The following is a 17417-nucleotide window of genomic DNA, read 5'->3' as shown; positions in this document are numbered from 1 at the left end:
ATAGCAGACGGACACTTTCGGCACATGATAGCATAAATTATATTTCTGGATGCACAGGAATATGTGTTCTTGATCTTATAACTCACTTGGTTAGGTCCAATAATGGTATCAGCTGAGTGAATATGTGGACAAAGCTGGCAACGGGGTTTGTTGCAAGGGAAGGTACCAGGGTTGGTATTAGTGTGATATGTCCTGTGGTTGTTGGTAAGAATCATCTTGAGGTTAGGTGGTTGTCTATAGGAGACTATGGGTCTGTCTCCCAGAGCCTATTGGAGTTGAGTATCCTGTTCCAGTATAGGCTGTAGTTTATTGATAATGTGTTGGACAGGTTTAAGTTGGGGGCTGTAGTGCTACATAGTCCTGTATATTGTCAGGAATGATTCACTTACCTTTAAAGACCCCAGGATTCTGGCAGCTTTAGTTTCCAGATAAGTTTTGTGACTAATCATTTGATAGGAGGAAAGGTATGTCTCATTGCTAAGTCAGAAAGACTACAGGCGAGAGAATAACCTCTCAGACCTGCCAGTGAAGCAACAGCTGTAGCAGTTTATCTTCCTCTTGTAAAGATTTGGGAAAGGACGGAGCATGATTAAGGTTATGTCCAGCTAGCATGTCAGAGATAGCTTGCAACTACTGTATATGTCTGCAGCTAAGGAGTGAAAATATGATATGCAGAAGGTGGTGGAAGGGCTGGAGAGAAAACCCCTACAGCAGCAGTGGGCAACCTGTGGCCTGAGGGGGACACATAGCTCATTGGAGTTCTGTGTGGACCATGAGACATTTTGTTTGTTAGTGCCTATGCACAGGGTTGCCAGATTCCATTGGTTTCTGTCCATATCATTTTTTTCTACTGATATTACTAAAGTGACACACGTGTAAAACAAGGGCATGTGAAGTGAGATACACGTTGATTGCACAATGACTGTAAGAGCCATGTGCTCCCACCGCATTCAATCAAAGTGCTGCTGTAGTTCAATCTGCACATTGCAAATTCTAGGTACACAAAAGCAATTAGCAAAACTACCCTATCCAGGGAGAGCATCTTGACTACAACTGTCCTGAAGTCCACTGAGATGATGGAGGGCCACTTATGTGACCCACTCATGACCTAGGTTGCCCATTGCTGCCCCTCAGTTGGTGATATGAGGGGAGGACAACGAAGAAAATCTAACTGAAGGTCTGTGAAGCTTGTAAGCCTTAAAGATAAGGTGCATGAGAGGGAGATTCCTGTTCAAGTATTCAAATAGAACTAACATTTTATTAAAACAGAGAGAGAGATCATATTTTGGAACTCTATGCATGTAATGTGTGAGTCTTCCAGATGTCTGATTGCAGAGGAAACTGAGGCATAGTGGTGTGCCTGAAGAGAGAGACTACGTAATCTGATTTACCCAAACTTGGGCTGGCAAAGGAATTGCATCAATATGAAGTGGTAGGAGAGGTAAGGTACAGCTATTTTTGAAACTATAATCACTCTGAGAGGGGGGGACACTTATCTACACACACATCCCTTATTCTAGGCATCAGCTACTACAGGTTGCATCTCCCTAAACCAGAACTCTCTGGTCTGGCAACATCCATGGTCCAACATGACCACGGCTGTTTCTGCATGAGAGCGCCCTGGAGCAGAAGGGCCAGCAACTGGGAGTCGGGCAAGTGTGGTAGCAGCAGGGCCACAGCAGCAGTGCTGGGGCACCATCCGAGCTGCCTACCACCTGGCAGCAAGGCCACGTGATTAGGGCCACCTGCTGTCCGGCAGTGGGGCTGGGGCTGCAGTCACAGCAACCTGGGAGGGGAAGTCTGGCTGGGGCCATGGCAGCCCAGCAGAAGCAGCCTGATGGGGACTGCGTGCCACTCCACAGCAGACTGAGGCCACCTACTGCCTGGGCCATACCAGATCCAGGGCTCGCCAGCAGACAGCCCAGCTGGACTGAAGGAGCCAGGCATGGGCTGAAGGGTTGGTGTCAGGGGACCTCCCCTTGTCCAGCAAATTCCCTCGTCCAGGACTGGTCAGGTCCCAAGGGTGCTGAACCAGCGAGGTGCAACCTGTACTGCTTCTACCAAACAAAGCAAAATAAGGGTATCTAACTCTGTTTCACCTCAGCTGGCCTAAGACTTAAAAAGACATCTGAACTGACCAAGTATTAGTCTTTCATTATTACCAGGTATAAACAAGTTATGAAAGCTTTTATCATAGTACAGATATTTCCTAAGTCTTTACAATAGCAGCTTGTATTAAATATTACATCACTGGATAACTTTTAGAGGCACCAGAAGAATGGGCTCAGAGTGGCTGTAGCTTAGCCCAATGCACTAGGAATTTTTGTAGTGCAGTAAGAGGAAGCTAGCATTGCCAATAGTTGTGATGCCCAACCTCGCTTTCAGAGACTGACACTAGCTTACCAAGTTTCCCATCCAGAAAAGTGGTATTCATCAATACAGCAGTTCCTATGGAAACATTATACCTGGGCTAAAGCTAAGAAGTTGGAACAAGTACCCACTGGCTGAGTGAAGCCCAGCAAGACTGGGACACACAGAGGAGTGTGAGAGGTCTGCCACCTCCCCTGGATCCTTGCTCACAGACAGGCCTGAGGGGAAGTAATTCAGTAGGGGAACTTAAGAGGTATATCTGAGGGGGCATGACCGCAGTGCGTCTACCTGGACTTATTGGAAAAAACTGGGAGGTGGGTGGTGCAAGCCTGCCCACTTCTAAGTGCCTCTCTCCCATCCTTGAAGGAGAGACCACTGGGCCCAGGACTCAACTCAACTTTAAAATGAGGGAGCTGGAAGGGGACACTGAGCAGAGAACCTCAGAGAGCCCCTGCTGCTCCTGGAAGCTGTCTAGAGAGCCAGTGGATGCTGCCCAGAGGAAGTGGGTCTGGCCCACGAAAGCTCATCATCTAATAAACCATCTTGTTAGTCTTTAAAGTGCTACATTGTCCTGCATTTTGCTTCAGCTACCCAGAGCGTGACACTAGCCGCTTGTCCAGCATCCGCCTCCTGGTGCTGTAGATGGTGGCCTTAGCCAGGGCCAGGAGGAGGTTGAAGAGCTGCTCCCAATGCAGCCACCTGAAGATCTCACCCTGCTCTGCCCGCCAGCCTGGTGCCCTGCAGCGGGAGCGGGCTCACCACGTTCCGGCCCGGGCTCCGAACGCGGGAGGGCGCTCGTCACTGGCTCACCGCGTTGCGCACCCCACGACAGGTCAGTCCGCAGCGGGCGCTGAGGAGACTTGGCTCTGCACGTGAGGCTCAGGGGCGGCTGCCTTGGGAGGCGCGGTCCGGGCGGGGTCGCTCACCGCGTGTAACTGGGGCGCTTCCGCCCGGCTCGGCTCTGCAGGAGGCTCGTCCGGCGCTGAGGCGCCACCCTGCGAGGGGGGCGGGGCGGAGCTGGCTCGGTGCAAGGCGCCTCGGAAGGGGCGGAGAAGGGGAGCGGCTCGCAGGCGGGGGCAGTGGGCGGAGCAGCGCTGGGGGCTCTGAGGAGGCGGGGACGGCCGGGCCGGGCCGCCAGTGTCTGCCCCCTCCCCCGGCGCTGTGTCCGGTGTAACAAAGCCTTGGTAACCGAGTTGCTAGCGCCGTGGTCGGTGCCTGGTAACCAGGCGCTGCCCCTTTAAGCGGCCGGGGCGTTTCCTTGCCGGAGGCGGGGAAGAGCCGAAGTTCCCTCCGGCGCCCGCCCGCCCGCTCACTCGCTCTGTGCGTGCAGGAGCTGGCAGCTCCCGGGTCCCGGTTCTCACTCCCATGCGGGCGGTGACGGCAGGCTGGGTAGCGCGGCCGCGGGCGGGCGGCTCCTCTCGGCATGTCCTGGGGGCGCCCTGCCTGCTGAGGCGGCTCAGGTCCCGCCGGAGCGGCCCCGGGGTCCCATGAGTTCCGAGCTGCTTCGCGCCCTCTTTAAGATGGAGCCGGCTCCGTCCGCCTCCGAGTTACTGGTGGGAGCTTCCGAGTTCCTGAAAGGTGAGAGCCCGAGGGACCCAACGCCACGAGCCCGGCTGCGGCTCCTTCTCCCGGGACCTTGCCTGCCTGTGCCTAGAGTTGTGTGGCCGTCGGCGTCCTGCTCTGCCCTTGGGACTCCCGGGTCCAGCTCCCCAGGCTGGTGGTCTCTACGCCGGTACCTGTCGCCACGAGCGCTGCGCTGGGGGCTGTCCCTGCAGCGTGCTCGTCCCACCCAACCCGTGCCTGGGGGCAATGTGCGGCCAAGCGCAGGCTGCCCAACTTTGTTGTCTCCTTCTACGCAGGAGAAATGTAGCCATGCCCCGCCCGCTTGGAGGCCGAGGGTTAGAGAGCGGATGGCGAAAGCTCTTCTATCCCCTGGCCTTGAGCTACTCCCGCTGGTTGGGGGGAGAGTGGGGAAATAAGTACAGGTTGGAGGAGGTGGAGAAAGGAACCAGCACATCTGTGTGGCTTTCGTCAGTTTCCTTCAACTTTGTTTCAGATCGATTATATTTTGCTACTTTACGGAATAAACCCAAAAGCACAGTAAATACCCACTATTTCTGTACTGATGAGGAGCTGGTGTATGAAAAGTAAGTGGCTTAGTTTCTTACTACCATTGTGCTTGCTGTAAGGCTCTTGTTAATTGCTTAAGCCTCTTGTTTCATTTCAGTCCTGTGTAGTGAATCAAGCCCAACAATGGTGAAATACATTGCTTTCTCCCCCTAAATCAGTGTTTCCCAAATGATGTTGCATGGAACCCTGGGGTACCGCTAAGTGAAAATAAGGGTTCAGTGAGAAAATTCTATTACACTAACATTTTATGATTTAAAAAAATATTTAAGCATTTATGAATTTTATTGAAAACAATTTTTATTTGCGTTTGTCATGATCTTGTTTCACTTTTATTATCCTTACTTATTTGTGATCTACTTTTTCAGCTCCATATATAAGACTGTTAATAGGGCTTCTGCAAAATTCTTTCTAGTTTAAAACCATTCCATGGTGAAATAAAATTGGGACACGCTGCCCTAAAGAACAGCAAGACTGCAGTAAAATTTCTTAAATTGTAGTTGTCCAAGGAGTGAGTGGGATGGACATGCTATTCAGGATTTATTTGTAAAGAGAGGCCCCTTTAAGGCTAATTGAATCTTATTAAATGAAGCTTTAAATAGAAGTCTGTGTCCTGGGAAGGCCGGTGAAACAACTGTCTTCTCTGTTTTGTTAGTGATTAACACCTTATTTTCAATATTCTGAAAAGTATAATGTGATTTTACGATTATGAGATAGTAAAGCTTTGATCAGCTCTTAAGAGGAACCTAAAACTGGATATCTATCCCAATGGGGGGCGGAGGGAATAAAGGTAGCTTTTACTAATAATTTTGTAGGCTTTTTTTAAAAAGTTTGTTTAACTTTTTTCTGTCCTGTGGGCTGTAAAAGCCACATACACAAGAGAAACTGATATTTTAGGGCCAGCAGTGAAATTGACTGTACATAAAGTGGTGGCACCTGCACAAAACTGAAAAATATAGATTAAACATATTCATAGATATTGGCGATAAAAGTACTTTTAGATGTGTGGCTTTTTTAAATTGATTGTGGCTCTTCTCAATAACATTATTAAAACAAGGTGGTTTTGTTATCCTGTTATCTATTTTATTTGTATGATCAGAACTCCTCAAAGGTAGGCTTATAGCCTCATTTTGTTGAATGAAGTTATAACTTAGCCTATAGAATACAAAATTAATATTAAACTCAAGAGAACTAGACTATATTTTGTATGTATCAAGTATGATCTGTTTGTAGCTTTATCGCAGTATGGGCATTCAGAGTTGTTTAAGTAGTACACAAAAATGGCATGATACTGGAGGCCAAGGGAAGAGGCATGAAGAATAGGGACCTGAAACTAAAGGAGAATACATTCTAACTTCATGTGCTTATTTGCTTTTAATCTGGTTATCTGGGGAATTCATTACACAAATGTATTTAGCAAAATTTAACTTTGACCCTAAACAGTTTAGTTTTGGAATTCTTGTATGCAAAAGTTCCTTTAATACAGTGCATTCATACAAAGATGCAACATGTATAAGTTGCTCTTTTGGGGGCAAGTTGCTTATCTGATGGAATATTTTTGTTAGCATTTGGTCAATCACCCCCAAGGAGACTTTTGGGTTACTGACAGCTTGATAAATTTGTATTTCTGCTCCATTAAAAATAATTCTGTATGGTTTTCACCTATTTGCAGATTAATTGCTTTTGTGAGTTGTGCTTCTGTGTCAGGGGGAACAAACAAGTTAAATTTCATATTCAGGCAGGTTTAACTTTACTGAGGTTCTGAGGATTTATGAAAAATGTCATACTGAGCCAGTGCATTTTTACACTTGAAATGCTTTAGCAACAAGGCTGCATTAGTGCAAGTAGTGATTTGGTGAAGATACTAGTACACTGATGGGAGTAAGTCAGCTGGACAGATACTGTTTTGGACGGCAGTGTTAAACATACACAGATAACATCCGGGTCTGTCATCTTTTTATTGCATTTGGATGGACAGTATGTATTGGGATTAGGAAAAAGTAGCTGAAAGAACCTGGTAAGACAAGTAACGTTGCCAGATGTTTCCCCCTGCCTTAAAAACAAGTGAGACTGGTATCACTTCTGAAGAGATCGTTTGTCCTCTTGCAACTGCGAGATACCCTTAGATCTACAGTTAATTTTGGTAAGGAGTGTTACTTTATTAAAATAGCAACTAAAGCACTAAGGCTGTACTTATTTGGTGAAAATGCCCGTGACCTCTTATGGATGTGGATACAGTTTTGTCCATATTCAATCACTACAATATGGTCTGCTAGAGGAGACCAGAAAACCACATGGAGTTTTCACCTAGTACACAACGCATAGGCCCAATTATTTAGGTTAGGTATATGTTAACCAACATTGCTGTAAGAGAAGTTTAAGTGTGACTTTTTGCCAGAAAAAATCTTAATGTAGATGAAGTTTTATTGGCAAAAAGTGCTTTTGCTGCTGTAGTGTATTTAACCACTGAACCAGAGTAAACTATGTTGACAAAAGCACTCATGCTTGTATGAGGGGCTTAAGTCTTCCAGTTTTCTTCTATAGTTAAACCAACAAACCTTTAAAAACATAGATTAGATCAGAGGTCAGCAACCCCCAGCACACACGCCACAGGCAGCATGTGATCCAATTTTCGATGGCACATGGGGCAGGTGTCCAGCCCATGCAATGGGAAGCTCAGGCCACGTAGCTGCAGACCAGAGCAACAGGTCCGGCTTCCTTCTGAGGTACGGAATGGCAGAGGCACATGCATACACACAAGTCTCTGGGGTTGCCCCATCTCAGCCTGGACATACAGCTCCCAGGAGCTGAGGGGTTAACCCCTGTCTCCTGACTACAGGCTCTGCTTCCTGCTTCGGGGTGGGAGCATGGCTGGGCCTGCTCTGCAGAGCCAGGGCTGGATGGCTGGTCACATGTGGCACACCGAGGCCCAGGCTGCACCGCACTGCTCCCCATGGGCTGTGTGCAGGCATGCAAAGCCCCTTCCCCAGTGTTCTGTTGTGCCCAGCTAGGCTGGAGCCAGCCCTGGGCTCTACCTGTCCAAACCCCAGAGCCTCAGTCTGCAAGCAAATGGCTGGGCCTGGCAGGGAAGAAACTCTGCGCCCCTCCTCCTCCACACATCTTTCCCCACCCCAGCGCTGCTCCCGGGGGGCTGCAAGTTCCTGTGCTACTGTCCTGCTGGTGAGTGTGCTGGAGACGGAGGGTTGTGGGTGCAAAGTGGGTGAAGGAGGCTGTGGGGACAGGATAAAGGGGACATGGGGAAGATGTCAGTGGAGTGGGATGCAATTTTAGTTTGCAGAAGCTGCACTTTACTCCCCAGTTCTTTGCCTCCCTCCCCAACTAGCTATTTGACTGCATTCTACCCTCTCACCTTTTCTGCATTACTCCCCCTCGGACCCACATCCTCTTCAGCCGCCAAACTCCCTTCCAGACCCTGCCATTCTCACCCCCATCATGCACCCCACCTACCACCCAGATCCTGCATCCCTGTCCTACTTGCTGGCAGCCCTGTCCCACACATTGAATCCATCATTTTTGTTCCCTCCCCTCCCCCCCAAAGCCTAAGGGGGGTCCACAAAATGGGCTAACTTTGGAACCCCAGAAAAGTAAATCTAGCCCATGGGAAGCCCTGAACCTGAGTCCTCCCGTTCCTTCCCCCTCACCTGTGAGAGCTGGAGCGCCACAGGAGTGAGGTGTCTCAATTGGGAGCCACATCATTGAGGGTTGGAGGTTTTGGGAGGAGGGTTTTTTGCTTCTCGTTTATGAGGTCCCCAGCTGATTTTTTTTTTTCTGTGGGTCAGTGATGACCCCCCCCACACCCACCCAAAAACGGTTTTCCACCCCTGCAGTAAATAAAACATTGAAACCTTTTGTTGGAAATAACAATGTACTTAGTTTATCAAACTTCATTTTAAAACGCTTAATCTGTTCAATAATTTAAATTAAACTGTTCTCCCCAGCTGCAGAACTAGCAGAATGGCTGGGGCATGATTATGTGATAAATGGTGAGGTTCCATCAGCAACTGGTAGTTTGCAGAAAGGTGTGCACTGACCCATGTGGTCCATGGGGCACATGGTAGAGAGAGCCCCTTCACTTTTCCCTGGAGAGTAAATCTTGGCACTCCACCTGGGAAAGGTTGCTGACCCTGAATTAGACCTTGGTTGTAATTCTTGAGCTAGAACATGATACCTGTGTTCCATGATTTTTATTGCCTTTCAGTTTACCTTTCAGATGCAGTTCAAAGTTATGGGTTTATTTCTGTTACAGTATTTCTTGGGTTTGAGCTACCTAAGACTTTCTCTTTCCATGTTGGCCCACACAGTTGAGATCCCCTAGGTTAGAGAACACATCTGTAATCTATCTTGCCAAACAGTAGAAATTTACAGGAAAAATGAGTATTTCCGGTCCACTTACATCCATTGATTGTTTTTCATATAGCTTTAGCAATAGCTTGTTAATTGCTCTTTGAGTCACTAGGAAGAGCCCAAAAATGTTATTTCATAGATTAATGAAAAATAGTTATTTTAGTTTTTGTGCACAGAATGACTATCTTTAATAAAAAAAAAAAAGCTTCCTGAGGGGAGGGGACTGGATATTTAGAAACTAGGTGACAATTATCAGCCAATATATAGATTTTTAAGTAACTTTGTGCAGGAGTGTGTACAGGTTGGACTTCCCTGGTGGTGTAACCGCAGGACTGGAGTGGTCCCAAAGGAGGGAGTTTGTTGGACCAGGGAAGATCAGGCCTTGGGCTGACCCAGGACTCCCCCTTCTGGTCATAGGCCCGACCAGTGGCCTTCCCCTGACTCACTGGCAGAGTTTCACTCAGGGATTCACCTCTGTTCAGATTGGCGAGGCTCCCTGTCCCTAGATGGCATAGCCCTGGATGGTATGAAGCTCTTCCACTCCAGCTGGCAGCACCTTCAGGGCTGGTGGGGTTCATTTACAGGCTCACTCCCTGCCCCTAGGCCACTGCCCCTACAGGCTGCCTGAAGCCAGACTCTGAGCTCCCAGCCACTGGCAACCTCTGAGGTTGGGGCTGTAGTCTAGCAACATATGTGGTCCTTCCGGAGCATGGATGTTGCCAGACCAGAGAGTCCTAGTCAAGAGGTTCAACCCGTACCTCCCTTTAAGTGACCAATGCAGAGTTTTGCCTTGACGTTTGTTACTCTTTGTTATTCTTCATATAAATATAGTAGACACAATTTGGATGGCTTCAGCAGTACTTTGTCCTCTACAGAACTTCGGTCATCCACAGGAAAGTGCATGATGGCCTAGCAACAGTATCCTCCATATGTTTTATTCATGTATTTGTCTGAACATAGCAGGTAGTAGCAAAGCTGGAAATAGAATGTAAGTCTCCTGATAGCTGTAGGTGTCATATCGAGCAAACCAGTGGCCTTGTAATGCTTCCTCTGTTTAGAGTACTGCAAGCTTTCTGTGGCAATAACTGTCTTATTAGGTTTTTGAGGATCTGTGAGGTATCAGTTGAGATCCCAAATTGTTTGAGAGTCTTTATAGGTATAAAAGAATGTTCAGAATAATGGTGAGATGTGAGTAATCACACAGCTGATGACATTATGAATGTGTCCTCTTACCTACCACTCGGATACTTTTTTACAGAAGAAAATAAGCCTGTCTTTTATGATACCATTATAAGAACCCAGAACTTATATATTTAATTTAGTTGTAGAAACTCTGAGGCCCATTGTGCATCAATTAAAGCAATAGATATTTCCTAGCTAGTAACTCCAGACACTTAGGCTATGTCTTTGCTACCAAGTTTTGTCAACACCCAAAAATTGACACAACAAAACTCACCAGAGGGTGTTCATGCTTGCTTCCTGTTGACAATCCTGCCCACACTGGAGGCATGTTGACTGTGAGCAATGCACTGTGCGTAAGTATCCCACCATGCAGTGTTGTGGAAAAGCAAAGTTGATCACATCTTGGGATTCCCTTCCACAGCCTCCTCAGCAGCTGACAGTGGCATCATGAGTAGCTCTGTGAACTCTCCTGACTAAGGAATGTCAACGCAGAGCAGCAGTATGTTCCCTTCTCCTGCAGCAGCAGTCTGTCTGCTTCTGTGTTTTTAGTGCAGGGCAGAACAGGAGCATTCTCATGATTTGCTTGGTTTCCCAAATAGAGCAGCTCACTCAGCTGTCGGATACTTCCCAGAGTTCTGAAAAAGGAGGGGTGTGTACATAGCACAGATCAAAACATTGAGCAGAGCGATCAGGGAAGGCATTGTGGAAAACTGGCAGAAGACAGTTCTTTTGACAAAACAAATTGACAAAACACTGGCCTTTTCTCAACAAAAAAGGGGAATGGAGAGAGTCGGGGGGGGGGGGGGGGGTTATTTGTCACCAGAATGGTCATCTTAACAAAAATCACACTGTAGTATAGGGATATAAGCAACTCATCAACTAGTCACTGTCTGATAAGCAAAAGCTTTTTGGATAGTCGACATACTAGTCAACTAGTTTTTCTTCTCTCCTCTTCCCCCGCCCCACCCCCCCAGCTGCCTCTAACACCCAGAGGCAGCAAGGTGGGGATGAGAGGCGGGTCCTGGAGGGAGCTAGCTTAAAAGCTAGTTTCCCTCCAGCTGTATGGGAGGAGGTCAGGATGCAGCCAACTTGGAAATGTACAAGAGCCTCAGTGGAGCCAGGCCAGCAGGGAGTCCCCCGCTGATCCCAGGCTCCATGTGGCTCTTCCTCTTTGTAATGTACAGAAGCCCCAGCAGATTGGCACTCCGCATGAAGCCTGGGGTTAGCAGGACTCTCTGCTGGCCCCCGGGCTTTACACGGTGTTTCATTCTTTGATCTGCACACTTGTACATTTCAAAGGCAGAACGTGGAAGTTCTTATCGACTAACTAATCAAGTAGTCAATGGGATTTCCATTGACTGTGATTGATCAAAATTTAACATCCCTATTGCAGTATGTGTGCACTCACTGTTGTCACCAAAAGACTGTATTTGGAGACAAACTTGGTAGTGTAGACAAAGTGTTAGGCTGAAGATTGCTTTCCTAGTGGTATTTATCTGATCGCTCCAATATTTAAGATCTGTCACCTATACAGCTACGTGTTCTTCAAACAGAAGTCTGTGGTGTAAAAATGAATAGTTGTTAGACATTCCATTTTAATAAACTGAGATGGACTCCCAAAAATTCCTATGCACGTTTTACGTGTTCAATCTTAAATTCTGGTCACTCACATAATTTAAAGAGAACTTTTAATACTATAACTATTTCTTATAGTCCATCCTCTGTACTCTTGCTCATACATTCAAATCAAATGTCTATTTTATCAAATGAAATGCATTTAAAAGCTATTTAATCATATCACAAATGCCTACTATCTTGAATCTTACTACTGTAATAACTGTTCCACATAAACATGTTGTGCATTAACTTGAACCTATCATGCCATGGTGCATAAATGAGAGCTTGATGAAAACCACTTTCTCTCCTCCTTCTCCTCCTCCTCCTCCCCTTCTGCCCCCCATTTTCCCCTTCTTCCAGCTCCCCACCCCCATTTATTTTGGTCCAGGACATCCATTATTTTGGTCCCGGACATCCAACACTCTGGCTACCTGAAGAAGTGGGCTGTGCCAACAAAAGCTCATGATACCATTTACAATGTTTTGTTAGTCTTTAAAGTGCTACCTGACTTTTTTTTAAGTTGATTCCTTTTTCTTGCTAGCCTTGTATATCAGCAAATGAAAGGGAAAAAGCTGAACAGAATAATCCATCTGTGGTAGTATTAGATAAAATTGGTTCTGATCTAGTGAAGGTTATAAAACCACATAGTTTCATTTAAGATAACTGTTGTCCTTCTTCAAGAGGTGAATGCTTTCATCTGTAAAAAGGTATACCAATTTTGATGCCTTCCAAGGCATAGAGCTGACGAGAACCCAGTTTGTAAATGATGACACTTTGGCATGAAGACATAATAATAGTTAATGAGTTAGGCACTGGTAAATGGCTTTCTTCAAGAAGAATAGTGGCTCTTGTTCATTTTTCAGCAAACAGAGCTGGGTTGGGCATCCTACACTTGACTGATCAACTTACAATAGGCTTTCACTTGTGTCCAGCAAGCTCTCTGGTTTTTCTTTCAATTTTATTTATTTTTTTATAAAAAAAAAAAAAAAATTATAGTACTGCAGTAATGAGGCATAAGGATCCTTCACTGTCTTGCTAATTTATTCTTTAATCAAGAATTTATTCTTGCTGATGATTGCACTTACTATGAAGACATCACAGATACTATGCCACCAGAGATACTTTTGTGAACAGCCGCGGAAATAATTATATGTGACAGTGGAACATTTTGTACACCATATACTTCATATCAGCAAGAGGATCTAGGTTAACTTAATCAAAGTATGATATATTACCGTAGAACATTTACGCTTGATTCCAAGAATATATACCCCCTTGTTTTTGAGGTTAGGAAGTAGTAAAGTCAGTATCTTGAATGCTTGTTCTGTAACAAAGTTAGATTTAGTACTGTCTAGAGCTGCATGGGTATGAAATGTTTCCTTCACTTCCTTCATGCTTTTTAAGAAGCAGTTTCTTTTTCCTGAAAGAGCAGTAGTAAATCTTCCACTTACGACATTAAATGTCTACACAGCAAGTGTAGCTGTGCAGAAAGCCCTAAATAGTCCCTGATTCAGTGGCTGTAGAACCAATAGTGCAAAATGAAAAATGTGACTAACTTTGTCATACCACACAGGGCTACCACTTCACACAAAAAACAGTTTTGTTCCTTTCAACAGCATGTGGTGGTCAATTGAACATCAGTTGATCAGTCTTGTCAGGTGATAGATTACAGCAAAGGCCATTTTAGGTTAACAAGTTTTCTTATTCCCTTTTAAACCTATAACACTATAACAGTGGTCCCCAACCTTTTGGGGCTGCCGGGCACCCAGGGCAGGGCTGCACACGCACCACACGTGCGGGAGGGCAGGATTAAGGTGGGGGCTAGCTGGGCAGCTGCCCAGGGTGCCAACCTATGGGGGGGTGCCTGATGGTAGCTCTAAGGGGTGCCGTGCGCCCAGCCGCGTGGCGCCCCTTAGAGCTGCCATCAGGTGCTGCACACCCGGTTGTAGTTGTAAGGTGCGCAGCACGCCGCAGGGTGGGGCCGCAAATATACTGTACGCCTGGGGGCAGAGCCGCGCATGTGTCGTGCGCCCACTGTCCAGGGTGCAGGAATAGCTCGAACTGGCCCTGCTGGCTTGGGCCGGCCCTGGTCACTCGGAGGGCATACATAAATACCCCGGTGAGCGCTATCAGCTGATTCTCGGCTCATGCCTAGTCCCGGATGCCCTTCTGCTTTTTAAATGTATTAAGAGCCTGCCACCCACCCGCTGTTGGCTCTTAACCCATTTAAAAGGCAGAGTTGCAGTGGGGTTAGCCCCAGTGTGGGCGCTAACCCCACTGCAGCTCCCCGCTTATCGACTAGTGGATTTTTAAATTTAACATCCCTATGGCAAACTGTTCTATTTATATAGGTTGAGTGCTTGATTCGCATTCCCATTCCCATTCAATCCTAAATATGCTGACCTTGAATAATCCAGCATGAAAATGGAAAGCACAGGGATCACTGTGGCCAGATTGTTTTCTAGCAAATCAGATGTGGAACAAGGGGATATATAAAACTTATTTTGAAAATACTAGTTGGTCATTTTAACATTAGAGATGAATGGAGAGCTGGACATCTTAGCTTTGACCTCTTCTGGTAGTTGGACAGGAGGAAGCTTTTAGTGAAAAGGAGAATCCAATCTCTGTTAATTCTCTGAAATATTTCTACTTTTCCACTAATCTCTTATGATTTTTCTTGAGTTCGATGTCCACACATGTAGAATTTCTGACACAGGATTTGCAGCTCTGTTGCTTAACTTGAGAATTGCCACTAGTCATCAATAACACTTTCATGAAAGGTAATAGTTACCTTTTGCTTCTACTGCTTGTCCTCCAGACACCAATGAGCTAGGGCACAACACTGAAACAAGTATTCAGAAGATCCAGTATCTATAGCCCCTCTCAAATATCACAGCTGTGTTAAGATTTGATTGGAAACTTGCTCTACTTTGAGAATGATCATCTTGAAATTTTGGGTCAAAGATGGCTGTACTTGTGTGAACCATGTGTGGCTTCACTCACCACCAGTCTGATGTGGTAATAGTTCCACATCCACTGGACTTCCAGCAACTTCTCTACATAAACTGATTAAAGTAGTTTGCCTAAAAGGAATAAGATTTCTACCCTCCTTCAATAAATCCAATGATAATTGTAGCTCATGAGAATTTGGGAAGCTGAATGGTGGAGCACAATCATTTTACAGACTAATACTCCTGTAAATACCTTGTCCATTCCTTTCTCAGAGCAGCATCACTCTATAACACTATTTGTTTAATAATCATAAATAATAAACATTATTTGTTTAATAATCTTTCTGAAGGCTAGTGCATCTGCAGCCAGGCTGAACTGAGGACTGTCAGGGATAAAATTGGCACCCCAGTAAGATATTCACTGAATTAGAAAGTGCTTGTTCAGTACTTTATTTGATTATTCTGTTTCTAAACGTTTAGGAAATTATTTTCAAGGTTGAGAGGGTGCCAGATTCATTGCACTTAAAGACTTCTCTCCCACACACTGTAGTTATGTATTTTAAATCTCCCAGCTTCCACTGATCTGAGTGCCTCAGTTGTGACATGGACGCACTACATCAAGAAGCCAAAGAATGAATTTTCTAAGCTTTTAACCTTTCAGTCTACCTGCTGAGGTAGATTCCATAAAGTGCTATAAATAGGCGAAGTTGTTGTTGATGGTCTCAATGTGGAGACGGTTATCTGATAATCTGTGAAATTAGCAAATATAGGTTGGCAGTAACAAAATAAGACAGCTTCAAACTGATGATTTAGGGTCTCACTCTGAATCCATTTCTCCTAGGTCAGTGGTTCTCCAAATTCTATTAATAATATGAATGTTCTCCTAATGCAGATTCTTTAGGAGAGGCAGTCCCACACTTATTATAGGCTACTCCTTATGCCTAATTATAAGGAGTAGCCAACTATACCGTTAACTATAAGCCAGAGGCGGCAGTGCAGGATGGCAGGGGGCTCCCCGGGAGTGGGGCCGAGTGCAATGGCTGCTGGCCCCGCTCCCGGGGACTATGAAATAGCCATGTAACTAACAATATTTTGTGCAGTTACTTGATATCTAATATTTCTACTTATAATAATGTAACATCTTTGTAGAAAGTACAGCAACTGTTTACATAGTAAAGCAGGACTGATCATCTACTTTCAACTTACTTTTTTTAGTTGAAAAATTGACCAAAACATTTTTTTTTGTGTGTGTGGAAGAACTGAAGCCCCAAACTCACAATATCCATCTTTGGATAGGCCACCAGTGCTGCAGTTTTGTTGCCTCAACTTGCTGATCTCTTCAGTGGCCACGCTTATCAGCTGTACTATAGCTGTTTTGAACAGCTAGTAATTCCCTCTGATGCCATGTGCCCCTGCCAGGTGGAGGAGACTTTGTGCTCTCCCCCTGTCCATAGGTCTTGATGGACCTGGGGGTGAGCGCAGCAGCAGGGTGGCCAAGGAAACTCGCATAAGTTAGTAAGGGGGAACTTTTTAAATAAAAGAAGCAAAAATGTTGAAGACAAGTGACCCTCTTATACCCCCAGTTTTTTAAAAAACAGGGCAACAGATATGAAATTAGCATCTTTGTACTAACTAGACTCTCTTCCCTCTGTTCCCCCTTCTTTCCGTTCTTCTGACTCTCAGAATATTTTCAGCAGAGGAATATGTTGAAACTAATAATCACTAGTACTGCACATTTCTCTCCCTTTTGAATAAGAGGTGGCAGCTTGCCTGGCTAGAGGGAGCATTGGCTGGGCTGGATGGTAGAGAAGACACTAAAAGACTATAACAACTATAGCCAACCCGCGGCTCTTGCCCCCCCACCCAGAAGTGTGGCTCACGAAGCCACTCCTGCGTGACCCCCACTGGCTCATCCCCCCCCGCATGGTCATCCCTCCTTCCCCCCCTCCCCCGCCAGCCCCCAGCTTCCCTGTGCTTACTGGGTTGGAGCTGTGGGATTTTAAAAATGGTGCCCAAGATGGCGGCTGTCTTAAAGGGGCAGCCTCCTTTAACTTTTTTAAATTTTTTTGTTTGTTTTTTGCTTGACAATTCTGTTCTGGGTTGTTTTTTTCCTTGACAATTCTGGTGTGGCTCTTTGCAGTTTTTCTGCTGCTGTTTTGGCTCTTTGTTAAACGGGTTGGCTACCCCTGGACTAGAAGCAGTGATGTCTTTAAAAGTTTCATAGTGGCTTCCATTGTAACCCCTTGTGTTCAGTCATGCAGGTTCAGGCCAAAATTCTTTAAAACACATGGAGGGTTTTGACTTAAAATTTCACCTTTTCTTCAGTGGGTATGTGTTCCTTAATGCAGTAACCTAACTCATAGTATAATCCTAGTGGAGATAACTTGTGTGCAAATTACATACTGCCTTAACAGGTTGATTTAATAGACTGAGTTAAAAAGCCTAATTAATGCACTTTGCACCATAATACACACAAGGAGGCAAGAAAATGCTTTTAACTTTGGTATTTTCTGAATTTTAAGCTAGGGGATAGGGGGGGACACACAAACTGCTAGGCTTTGGGGCTGGTGTGCAAGGGGAGTGTCTTTTCTGCTTCTCAGTTGGAGGCCATATCAGTGAGTAGGGGGTGTGGTTTTTCTTCTCACTTGTGTGGCTAAAACTGATTTTTTTCTATTAGTGGCCCCTGATCCCTGCTTTATAGCCTCAGTGTCCCTTTTTAACAGGGTTTTGTTTTTCTGTGTAATTATGCTACATTCAAGAAAGATGTTAAGACCATTGTTTTTCAAGGAAAATGAAGCATTCAAG

At 45.6% G+C, this 17417-nt stretch overlaps 1 protein-coding gene across 2 annotated transcripts in view; it reads left to right on the top strand.

Annotated features, from left to right (window-relative positions):
• The first annotated feature begins 3228 nt into the window (after positions 1 to 3228).
• CDC14A (cell division cycle 14A) overlaps positions 3229 to 17417 on the top strand; it is a 129120-nt gene continuing 114931 nt past the window's right edge. The window contains exons 1-2 of one of the 2 annotated variants that reach the window (XM_014571900.3): positions 3229 to 3948; positions 4427 to 4517. In XM_014571900.3, the coding sequence (XP_014427386.2) occupies positions 3858 to 3948; positions 4427 to 4517 (182 nt within the window). In that variant the 5' untranslated portion in view covers positions 3229 to 3857. The remainder of the gene's footprint in view (positions 3949 to 4426; positions 4518 to 17417) is intronic. The other variant, XM_014571899.3, reaches the window with a different exon arrangement.

This window comes from Pelodiscus sinensis, chromosome 9 (assembly GCF_049634645.1).
Source record: "Pelodiscus sinensis isolate JC-2024 chromosome 9, ASM4963464v1, whole genome shotgun sequence".
Classification (NCBI taxonomy): domain Eukaryota; kingdom Metazoa; phylum Chordata; order Testudines; family Trionychidae; genus Pelodiscus; species Pelodiscus sinensis.
Note: the sequence above shows the minus strand (reverse complement) of the source record. Positions and strands in the feature narration are given on the sequence as shown.